Raw genomic sequence first — 12,670 nt, forward strand, 5'->3', positions numbered from 1 at the left:
ATTTGAAGTATTTAAAGAACCTTTCAGTATGGAGTGTACTGCAAATCACAAAAGATGCACATGGCAAACAAACTATATTTGCAATTCGATGGGAAGAAGAACGAAACAAAATCAAAACTTACTTGGAAGGCATTAAGAGCACTGAAGATATATGCAATTACAACAGACAGGTGGACCAGCACTCCGCACAGCCAGGTCAGGCCCAGGACGGGCAGGAGAATGAGAACAGGTCGAGTCACAGCCCTACAAACACGGGAGAATGTGCACTCATCATAGAACAGTGCTGCCCACACTTTTTGGACCGAAGATCTACTTTTCGATCAACTAACCTCCCGGGATCTACCCTTACCGGCATGCGCGTGCACACACACACACACACACACACACACACACACACACACACACACATACGTGTTTTGGTGCATTTTCAGGACGTCCGTTTGTTCACCCGACATATGGGTACATGCCTTTCCCGTGGTCCTACAGGCTCCAAAAAAATATGGTAACCATGAAAAAAAATCAGGAAGACAGCCATCTACTCAGATTTTGGCTAGGACGTAATTTTTTTTTGATTTATGACAAAACTACTACATATGAGGACATTGACAGGTTTTTGTGTATTATGGAGACAGTCACCTCAAACACACTACCATTTCATGTTTTTGTGAATTTTGAGCCCCCTGGATACACATCATTTTCAAGTATATATGACTTATGAAGACCAGCTAAGAGTAAAGTGTGTATTTTTAAATTGACTCATGTTACATACCAACAGTATATGTTAGGCACATGTGTCCAATTGTCATGCTCGGGCATGGGGAGAACTCTACAAAGGAAGGATGCCCAGATTCAAACATTCAAATATCAATTGCTGAACTGTGAGGCGAATGTGCCAAACAGTCGTTATACCCGTCATCCCTCAAATATTCACATTAATAATACAAGATAGTAAAATAAGCTGTGAAGAAGAAGAGACGGTTAAATATGTGGTCAGTCCACTTTCTTATTTTTTAATTGCTGACAATATGAAATTATGAACACGGAAAACATGCCACCTCCTCTCCATGACACAAAGCACTGCAATAGATGAGGGTTGTTTGAACTGAAGAAGATTATGTCAAAATGTGAATACTGCGATGAAGAATTTTTAATGAATCTGGCCATATATTGTGCCATGTGTGTAGCAACTTCTTTAGCTACCGTTAGACAAAAGCAACTTTTCAAAAAGTATTGAAATTCTTGAAATAGGGTGAATTCAAATGTTTTAGGGTTTTTCCGAAATATCACCTCAAACCTAATAAGCCTATCTTTTGTGAGAAGTTTGTATATCGTACGTACGTTTATATACACAGGAGTGTCCAAGGTCGGTCCTCAAGGGCCGCTGTCTTTTTGTTTTCCAGCTCTCCCAGGATGTTCTAATGCTGCATCAGAGCTGACTGATGAACTGATGATCTGAAACAGGTGTGATGCAGCCGGGAGAGCTGGAAAACAGGCACGACAGTGGCCCTCCAGGCCCAGATCGGGACATGCCTGATATACAGTATAATTTACATGTTCATACATCTTCAAGGATTTTCCAAATTGCTCTTGAAGATCATGAAACAACAAACGTGAAACACAGTATCCAACAACAAATATGAAATCCATAATTGATCATCCCACCCTAAATGCACCATTGCTATTGCTTTAGTTAACTTGAACTGTAATGTACCCAGACGTGCTCGCATTTCAATGGACTAGCCATTCATTTCCCTTTTTAATGCAGTTATATCCTGTTGTGGATGTAGTTTTTGATGGACACCCAGCCTCTGTCGTTCAGAGCTGCTGGCTCTGCGTGGAGACAGGACTCACAGCTCGTTTTACCTGAAACTTTATGGCTTGTTATGAAATCAAACATATGTCGGTCAACAGCCTTCACTTCATAATCTGTCCACGTGCGTCTCTTATTCCCACCTGTAAAAGAAGGCATTATTTATTAAAAATGGAAAAATAAAATAATCAAAATAAGATATTCCAGGAAATAATGAGAATTTTGAAAATTTGAGAATTTTGAGAATTTATCTCTCATTCCATTCATGGTCTCCAGAGGGTTCAGTCAGGTCACTTGGTGTCTGGAACATAACATTACGGTGTCAAAATATTCAGCATTCTTCATTCTGACCAGTTAAGAAATGAATAAACATTAATTATCATTGAACATTGCTCACGGGAGAGTTTGGGATGAATATACCACACTATAGAAAGTTAACACTGTTCAGTTCTGTGGAACAGCAATATGGGGACATTCGAACACAGGCTCTCCAGAGTTAGGTTAAGACAAAAGTCATGTCACCTGAAACACACTCAGGTTTTTCAGGTCTGAAGAAATATGAGGACATGACGACTGAAATCATGGAGAGTCCATGTTTCTGATTTATAACTTCTCCTGTGTTTGTCAAAGAAAGCTGAAAACTCAAACCTAGTATATAATGATAAGACGTAGTAACCTGTTGTAAGGAAGAAGTGGATCTTCCACTCCTTTCTTGATCTTCAAAAGGTTTCATCAGGATCGGAACACTTGGTGTCTGCAACATAGCAACAGTGCAGTGTCAGAAATATTCAAATTTATTCATCCTGATTAGTTAATAAATGAATAAACATTGTTATTCATTGAACATCGCTCACAGGAGGGTTTGGGATTAATATAAGACACTATAGAAAGTTAACCATGTTCAGCTCTGTGTAACAGCAATATGGGGACATTCGAACACAGGCTCTCCAGAGTTAGGTTAAGACAAAAGTCATGTCACCTGAAACACACTCAGGTTTTTCAGGTCTAAAGAAATATGAGGACATGACGACTGAAATCATGGAGAGTCCATGTTTCTGATTTATAACTTCTTCTGTGTTTGTCAAAGAAAGCTGAAAACTCAAACCTAGTATATCATGACAAGAAGTAGTAACCTGTTGTAAGAATGAAGTGGATCTCTCACTCCATTCATGGTCTCCAGAGGGTTCAGTCAGGTCACTTGGTGTCTGCAACATAACATTACGGTGTCAACATATTCAGCATTCTTCATTCTGACCAGTTAAGAAATGAATAAATATTAATTATCATTGAACATTGCTCACGGGAGAGTTTGGGATGAATATACCACACTATAGAAAGTTAACACTGTTCAGTTCTGTGGAACAGCAATATGGGGACATTCGAACACAGGCTCTCCAGAGTTAGGTTAAGACAAAAGTCATGTCACCTGAAACACACTCAGGTTTTTCAGGTCTGAAGAAATATGAGGACATGACGACTGAAATCATGGAGAGTCTATGTTTCTGACTTATAACTTCTCCTGTGTTTGTCAAAGAAAGCTGAAAACTAAAACCTAGTATATCATGATAAGAAGTAGTAACCTGTTGTAAGAATGAAGTGGATCTCTCACTCCATTCATGGTCTCCAGAGGGTTCAGTCAGGTCACTTGGTGTCTGCAACATAACATTACGGTGTCAAAATATTCAGCATTCTTCATTCTGACCAGTTAAGAAATGAATAAATATTAATTATCATTGAACATTGCTCACGGGAGAGTTTGGGATGAATATACCACACTATAGAAAGTTAACACTGTTCAGTTCTGTGGAACAGCAATACGGGGACATTCGAACACAGGCTCTCCAGAGTTAGGTTAAGACAAAAGTCATGTCACCTGAAACACACTCAGGTTTTTCAGGTCTGAAGAAATATGAGGACATGACGACTGAAATCATGGAGAGTCTATGTTTCTGACTTATAACTTCTCCCGTGTTTGTCAAAGAAAGCTGAAAACTCAAACCTAGTATATCATGATAAGAAGTAGTAACCTGTTGTAAGAATGAAGTGGATCTCTCACTCCATTCATGGTCTCCAGAGGGTTCAGTCAGGTCACTTGGTGTCTGCAACATAACATTACGATGTCAAAATATTCAGCATTCTTCATTCTGACCAGTTAAGAAATGAATAAATATTAATTATCATTGAACATTGCTCACGGGAGAGTTTGGGATGAATATACCACACTATAGAAAGTTAACACTGTTCAGTTCTGTGGAACAGCAATATGGGGACATTCGAACACAGGCTCTCCAGAGTTAGGTTAAGACAAAAGTCATGTCACCTGAAACACACTCAGGTTTTTCAGGTCTGAAGAAATATGAGGACATGACGACTGAAATCATGGAGAGTCTATGTTTCTGACTTATAACTTCTCCTGTGTTTGTCAAAGAAAGCTGAAAACTAAAACCTAGTATATCATGATAAGAAGTAGTAACCTGTTGTAAGAATGAAGTGGATCTCTCACTCCATTCATGGTCTCCAGAGGGTTCAGTCAGGTCACTTGGTGTCTGCAACATAACATTACGGTGTCAAAATATTCAGCATTCTTCATTCTGACCAGTTAAGAAATGAATAAATATTAATTATCATTGAACATTGCTCACGGGAGAGTTTGGGATGAATATACCACACTATAGAAAGTTAACACTGTTCAGTTCTGTGGAACAGCAATACGGGGACATTCGAACACAGGCTCTCCAGAGTTAGGTTAAGACAAAAGTCATGTCACCTGAAACACACTCAGGTTTTTCAGGTCTGAAGAAATATGAGGACATGACGACTGAAATCATGGAGAGTCTATGTTTCTGACTTATAACTTCTCCCGTGTTTGTCAAAGAAAGCTGAAAACTCAAACCTAGTATATCATGATAAGAAGTAGTAACCTGTTGTAAGAATGAAGTGGATCTCTCACTCCATTCATGGTCTCCAGAGGGTTCAGTCAGGTCACTTGGTGTCTGCAACATAACATTACGATGTCAAAATATTCAGCATTCTTCATTCTGACCAGTTAAGAAATGAATAAATATTAATTATCATTGAACATTGCTCACGGGAGAGTTTGGGATGAATATACCACACTATAGAAAGTTAACACTGTTCAGTTCTGTGGAACAGCAATATGGGGACATTCGAACACAGGCTCTCCAGAGTTAGGTTAAGACAAAAGTCATGTCACCTGAAACACACTCAGGTTTTTCAGGTCTGAAGAAATATGAGGACATCACGACTGAAATCATGGAGAGTCTATGTTTCTGACTTATAACTTCTCCTGTGTTTGTCAAAGAAAGCTGAAAACTAAAACCTAGTATATCATGATAAGAAGTAGTAACCTGTTGTAAGAATGAAGTGGATCTCTCACTCCATTCATGGTCTCCAGAGGGTTCAGTCAGGTCACTTCGTGTCTGCAACATAACATTACGGTGTCAAAATATTCAGCATTCTTCATTCTGACCAGTTAAGAAATGAATAAATATTAATTATCATTGAACAATGCTCACGGGAGAGTTTGGGATGAATATACCACACTATAGAAAGTTAACACTGTTCAGTTCTGTGGAACAGCAATATGGGGACATTCGAACACAGGCTCTCCAGAGTTAGGTTAAGACAAAAGTCATGTCACCTGAAACACACTCAGGTTTTTCAGGTCTGAAGAAATATGAGGACATGACGACTGAAATCATGGAGAGTCTATGTTTCTGACTTATAACTTCTCCTGTGTTTGTCAAAGAAAGCTGAAAACTCAAACCTAGTATATCATGATAAGAAGTAGTAACCTGTTGTAAGAATGAAGTGGATCTCTCACTCCATTCATGGTCTCCAGAGGGTTCAGTCAGGTCACTTGGTGTCTGCAACATAACATTACGGTGTCAAAATATTCAGCATTCTTCATTCTGACCAGTTAAGAAATGAATAAACATTATTTCTCATTGAACATTGCCCACAGGAGAGTTTGAGAATAATGTACCACACTATAGTAAGTTAACACTGTTCAGTTCTGTGGAACAGCAATATGGGGACATTCGAACACAGGCTCTCCAGAGTTAGGTTAAGACAAAAGTCATGTCACCTGAAACACACTCAGGTTTTTCAGGTCTGAAGAAATATGAGGACATGACGACTGAAATCATGGAGAGTCTATGTTTCTGACTTATAACTTCTCCTGTGTTTGTCAAAGAAAGCTGAACACTCAAACCTAGTATATCATGATAAGAAGTAGTAACCTGTTGTAAGAATGAAGTGGATCTCTCACTCCATTCATGGTCTCCAGAGGGTTCAGTCAGGTCACTTGGTGTCTGCAACATAACATTACGGTGTCAAAATATTCAGCATTCTTCATTCTGACCAGTTAAGAAATGAATAAACATTATTTCTCATTGAACATTGCCCACAGGAGAGTTTGAGAATAATGTACCACACTATAGTAAGTTAACACTGTTCAGCTCTGAATAACAGCAATATGGGGACATTCGAACACAGGCTCTCCAGAGTTAGGTTAAGACAAAAGTCATGACACCTGAAACACACTCAGGTTTTTCAGGTCTAAAGAAATATGAGGACATGACGACTGAAATCATGGAGAGTCCATGTTTCTGATTTATAACTTCTCCTGTGTTTGTCAAAGAAAGCTGAAAACTCAAACCTAGTATATCATGACAAGAAGTAGTAACCTGTTGTAAGGATGAAGTGTATCTATCATTCCATTCATGGTCTCCAGAGGGTTCAGTCAGGTCACTTGGTGTCTGCAACATAACATTACGGTGTCAAAATATTCAGCATTCTTCATTTTGACCAGTTAAGAAATGAATAAATATTAATTATCATTGAACATTGCTCACGGGAGAGTTTGGGATGAATATACCACACTATAGAAAGTTAACACTGTTCAGTTCTGTGGAACAGCAATATGGGGACATTCGAACACAGGCTCTCCAGAGTTAGGTTAAGACAAAAGTCATGTCACCTGAAACACACTCAGGTTTTTCAGGTCTCAAGAAATATGAGGACATGACGACTGAAATCATGGAGAGTCTATGTTTCTGACTTATAACTTCTCCTGTGTTTGTCAAAGAAAGCTGAAAACTCAAACCTAGTATATCATGATAAGAAGTATTAACCTGTTGTAAGAATGAAGTGGATATCTCACTCCATTCATGGTCTCCAGAGGGTTCAGTCAGGTCACTTGGTGTCTGCAACATAACATTACGGTGTCAAAATATTCAGCATTCTTCATTCTGACCAGTTAAGAAATGAATAAATATTAATTATCATTGAACATTGCTCACGGGAGAGTTTGGGATGAATATACCACACTATAGAAAGTTAACACTGTTCAGTTCTGTGGAACAGCAATATGGGGACATTCGAACACAGGCTCTCCAGAGTTAGGTTAAGACAAAAGTCATGTCACCTGAAACACACTCAGGTTTTTCAGGTCTGAAGAAATATGAGGACATGACGACTGAAATCATGGAGAGTCTATGTTTCTGACTTATAACTTCTCCTGTGTTTGTCAAAGAAAGCTGAAAACTCAAACCTAGTATATCATGATAAGAAGTAGTAACCTGTTGTAAGAATGAAGTGGATCTCTCACTCCATTCATGGTCTCCAGAGGGTTCAGTCAGGTCACTTGGTGTCTGCAACATAACATTACGGTGTCAAAATATTCAGCATTCTTCATTCTGACCAGTTAAGAAATGAATAAACATTATTTCTCATTGAACATTGCCCACAGGAGAGTTTGAGAATAATGTACCACACTATAGTAAGTTAACACTGTTCAGTTCTGTGGAACAGCAATATGGGGACATTCGAACACAGGCTCTCCAGAGTTAGGTTAAGACAAAAGTCATGTCACCTGAAACACACTCAGGTTTTTCAGGTCTGAAGAAATATGAGGACATGACGACTGAAATCATGGAGAGTCTATGTTTCTGACTTATAACTTCTCCTGTGTTTGTCAAAGAAAGCTGAAAACTCAAACCTAGTATATCATGATAAGAAGTAGTAACCTGTTGTAAGAATGAAGTGGATCTCTCACTCCATTCATGGTCTCCAGAGGGTTCAGTCAGGTCACTTGGTGTCTGCAACATAACATTACGGTGTCAAAATATTCAGCATTCTTCATTCTGACCAGTTAAGAAATGAATAAACATTATTTCTCATTGAACATTGCCCACAGGAGAGTTTGAGAATAATGTACCACACTATAGTAAGTTAACACTGTTCAGCTCTGAATAACAGCAATATGGGGACATTCGAACACAGGCTCTCCAGAGTTAGGTTAAGACAAAAGTCATGACACCTGAAACACACTCAGGTTTTTCAGGTCTAAAGAAATATGAGGACATGACGACTGAAATCATGGAGAGTCCATGTTTCTGATTTATAACTTCTCCTGTGTTTGTCAAAGAAAGCTGAAAACTCAAACCTAGTATATCATGACAAGAAGTAGTAACCTGTTGTAAGGATGAAGTGTATCTATCATTCCATTCATGGTCTCCAGAGGGTTCAGTCAGGTCACTTGGTGTCTGCAACATAACATTACGGTGTCAAAATATTCAGCATTCTTCATTTTGACCAGTTAAGAAATGAATAAATATTAATTATCATTGAACATTGCTCACGGGAGAGTTTGGGATGAATATACCACACTATAGAAAGTTAACACTGTTCAGTTCTGTGGAACAGCAATATGGGGACATTCGAACACAGGCTCTCCAGAGTTAGGTTAAGACAAAAGTCATGTCACCTGAAACACACTCAGGTTTTTCAGGTCTCAAGAAATATGAGGACATGACGACTGAAATCATGGAGAGTCTATGTTTCTGACTTATAACTTCTCCTGTGTTTGTCAAAGAAAGCTGAAAACTCAAACCTAGTATATCATGATAAGAAGTATTAACCTGTTGTAAGAATGAAGTGGATATCTCACTCCATTCATGGTCTCCAGAGGGTTCAGTCAGGTCACTTGGTGTCTGCAACATAACATTACGGTGTCAAAATATTCAGCATTCTTCATTCTGACCAGTTAAGAAATGAATAAATATTAATTATCATTGAACATTGCTCACGGGAGAGTTTGGGATGAATATACCACACTATAGAAAGTTAACACTGTTCAGTTCTGTGGAACAGCAATATGGGGACATTCGCACACAGGCTCTCCAGAGTTAGGTTAAGACAAAAGTCATGTCACCTGAAACACACTCAGGTTTTTCAGGTCTCAAGAAATATGAGGACATGACGACTGAAATCATGGAGAGTCTATGTTTCTGACTTATAACTTCTCCTGTGTTTGTCAAAGAAAGCTGAAAACTCAAACCTAGTATATCATGATAAGAAGTAGTAACCTGTTGTAAGAATGAAGTGGATCTCTCACTCCATTCATGGTCTCCAGAGGGTTCAGTCAGGTCACTTGGTGTCTGCAACATAACATTACGGTGTCAAAATATTCAGCATTCTTCATTCTGACCATTTAAGAAATGAATAAACATTAATTATCATTGAACATTGCTCACGGGAGAGTTTGGGATGAATATACCACACTATAGAAAGTTAACACTGTTCAGTTCTGTGGTACAGCAATATGGGGACATTCGAACACAGGCTCTCCAGAGTTAGGTTAAGACAAAAGTCATGTCACCTGAAACACACTCAGGTTTTTCAGGTCTGAATAAATATGAGGACATGACGACTGAAATTATGGAGAGTCTATGTTTCTGACTTATAACTTCTCCTGTGTTTGTCAAAGAAAGCTGAAAACTCAAACCTAGTATATCATGATAAGAAGTAGTAACCTGTTGTAAGAATGAAGTGGATCTCTCACTCCATTCATGGTCTCCAGAGGGTTCAGTCAGGTCACTTGGTGTCTGCAACATAACATTACGGTGTCAAAATATTCAGCATTCTTCATTCTGACCAGTTAAGAAATGATTAAACATTATTTCTCATTGAACATTGCCCACAGGAGAGTTTGAGAATAATGTACCACACTATAGAAAGTTAACACTGTTCAGTTCTGTGGTACAGCAATATGGGGACATTCGAACGCAGGCTCACCAGATGTTAGGTTAAGGCAAAAGTCATGTCACCTGAAACACACTCGGGTTTTTCAGGTCTAAAGAAATATGAGGACATGACGACTGAAATCATGGAGAGTCCATGTTCTGATTTATAACTTCTCCTGTGTTTGTCAAAGAAAGCTGAAAACTCAAACCTAGTATATCATGATAAGAAGTAGTAACCTGTTGTAAGGATTAAGTGGATCTCTCACTCCCTTCTTGGTCTCCAGAAGGTTCAGTCAAGATCCCGTCACTTGGTGTCTGCAACATAACACCATTACGGTGCCATTACGGGACATTCGAACACAGGCTCTCCAGTGTTAGGTCCAGACAAAAGTCATTTCACCTGATCACACTCAGGTTTTTCAGCAACATTACAGTATCAGAAATATTCTAAAAAGTATTCTACAGTAACTGGGAAGTATGAGGGCATGACTGAAATCATGAAAATCAACATTATAGCAACCATAGAGTGTCAGAAATATGTCGTAGTTACATGACTTTTGAATAAATTAAACTTCATACACAGCACAAGCCGGCTCTTTATGGTAGTTACCACTGTACAGCTCTTATAGCTAACAATTTCAGGACAACAGACATGACTGAGTTCAAATAATAAAGACAACACCCGAAACATACTCTTTCAGACTAAAACAATGTAATGACTGAAAAATAATTCCGGTGACCATTCGTTGTTTTCAACTAAGTAGAGACTTTTGATGGGCAGTACAAATTGCTGATAAAAATGTGGATTTGTCAAACAGCTACCACAGCCTTCTTCAATCAGGTGAAATAAGCATTATGAAGGAAGTTTAAAGGCATCTAATTTTCCTCGACTATTACGGATGGTATGCGTTTTTATGAATTGTGATATTTGGTGAAGCACAATATTTTAACAGAAGCCGAATAATTTCTATTTCTATTTTTTCATTCCAAGATATTCCTAGTTCTACATGGCAATACAACATTCTCAATAATTGAATGATAATGGCTGCTAAACATTTTCTTCAAAAGTACTTCAATTATTTTTGCTCCAATATGATCAATGGCATAAAAAATATGCTGTTTATTGTGACATTTTTGGGGTAAATACAATGTACGAATAAAATCTGTCACTGTGACAGGCTTTGGTTGCAGCTCTTGTCATGTGCTTGCGGTAGCCATAAGAATTAGATAGCAGGTAGATTGATAGCATACCTTTATAATCATTGATCCACTGGGCTTTCAAACAAGGCTTGTTGACTCCAGATAAAAGGAGCAGCCTCAGATTCAGGGCTCAGTCTGGTTCTTCTTTGTGACATTATCACCACCAGTAAACATCTACAATGGAAAGTGAGAAGAAGTCAGCCAGACAAGCAAGCACAATATTATGGCAGCACTTATTTTTGCTCAAAAAGTACTGAGCCAAAGGAATATTATTTTCTTCCTCAAAAATACAAAAATTCATTTCATCAAACATTTGCTGGTCAGACTAATAGATTCGGGCAAACCATTTGTCAGGCAGATAACAATGTAAAATTAAAATAGAGTAACACAATATTGTCTTGACCAAATGTACCAACAAAGCTGAATTCTGCTATAATTTCATTGCAAACGTTTGTTTGTTTTTTTCATTGAAACGGTGTACAATTGAATCAGCACAAGAATAAACAGTGTAAATACACCGGGCTTAGCGTAAATGCTAGAAGTGCCTGGCCCACTTTCATTAGGCTACCTGTACTAACTAATTTAAATTAACTGCAATCGAATAAAACAAATACTGCACTGAAATAAACATATGGTACCAAAACCAAGTTCCACAGACTGTGTTGTTAAAGATTTAGAAAAGTTTTCCAGAACCTTGCCTGCAGGACATGTCCACATTACTTTTACTGGAAGCCTATTAGCATGCTAACGATCGAGCTAGCTAGCTAGCTAGCTGTCTTATTGAATGATATTACCTTTGGTGGGCACTGTTAAACACGGTTATATTGAACAACTTCTATGTTACGGTAAGATAAACGAAAAGGAATTGCTTACCCGATGGTCATCCACGCGTGGTCGTGTTTGAGAGTAGGATTGTCTGGCTGCTTCACATGTTGGATTTTGTGTGACTGCTAATTGATGTGACTTATCAGGACGAGGGCGGGGAAAATGTGTGAGTCAGTCCGAAAAAGATGACATTTGAGGTCCTGCACAATGACGTCACTGAAAGTGTGTTAAAAGTGTGTTAAGTACCGAAGTTGGCCACTAGTTTTCCAAATGAAAAGTGAGTCGAAAGTTAAACACACTTAAACACACAATTTCTGAAAATTGTGCTCTTTCAGGACATCACTTATTTTTGGTGTGGGAGTATCCTCGTGAGCTCTAGAGTAGTGTAGACTGCGTGGAAATATGAGGACGCGAAAAATGTCCTCATTTTTCCACAGGTCCTCATTGTGAAGGTGTGTTATCATAAAATTGTCCTGAGATGTCATGAATACAAACGCACACACACACACACACACACACACACACACACACACACACACACACACACACACACACACACACACGTATGCACGCACGCCATGATGAGGTGTAACAGCCTGAAACTTAGGCATGCGATGCACTTTTGCAGCCTGTTAACTATCGTAGCTCACACGTACCATTTTAACGTGCTTGTGCCCTCCTAGATTTCTATTCTTTGCCCGTGCCCTCTGTGAATTGTACACGAAGCAAACTCTGAATGAGAATAATGACGATAAAAGATAGACGACAACAACAACAACAACAACAA

The 12,670-nt window shown here is 38.6% G+C and overlaps 1 protein-coding gene and 1 long non-coding RNA gene across 4 annotated transcripts in view; both read right to left on the bottom strand.

The window, feature by feature from the left end:
- Window positions 1–12,670, bottom strand: part of adgrd2 (adhesion G protein-coupled receptor D2) — a 65,551-nt gene that overhangs the window by 15,224 nt on the left and 37,657 nt on the right. For both annotated transcript variants that reach the window (XM_052068206.1, XM_052068205.1), the window contains exon 19: window positions 123–243. In XM_052068206.1, coding sequence (XP_051924166.1) covers window positions 123–243 — 121 coding nt within the window. The remainder of the gene's footprint in view (window positions 1–122; window positions 244–12,670) is intronic.
- Window positions 1,908–9,713, bottom strand: LOC127602352 (uncharacterized). Of its 2 annotated transcripts, none has more exons than XR_007962776.1 (5): window positions 9,649–9,713; window positions 8,755–8,826; window positions 8,308–8,379; window positions 6,967–7,038; window positions 1,908–2,111 (listed from the first exon to the last, which is right to left on the bottom strand). It is a non-coding gene; the product is annotated as an uncharacterized LOC127602352 (long non-coding RNA). The 2 variants fall into 2 exon arrangements; XR_007962775.1 differs by lacking the exon at window positions 9,649–9,713 and adding an exon at window positions 9,202–9,355.

The sequence above is a fragment of the Hippocampus zosterae genome, chromosome 6, assembly GCF_025434085.1.
Source record: "Hippocampus zosterae strain Florida chromosome 6, ASM2543408v3, whole genome shotgun sequence".
Lineage (NCBI taxonomy): Eukaryota > Metazoa > Chordata > Actinopteri > Syngnathiformes > Syngnathidae > Hippocampus > Hippocampus zosterae.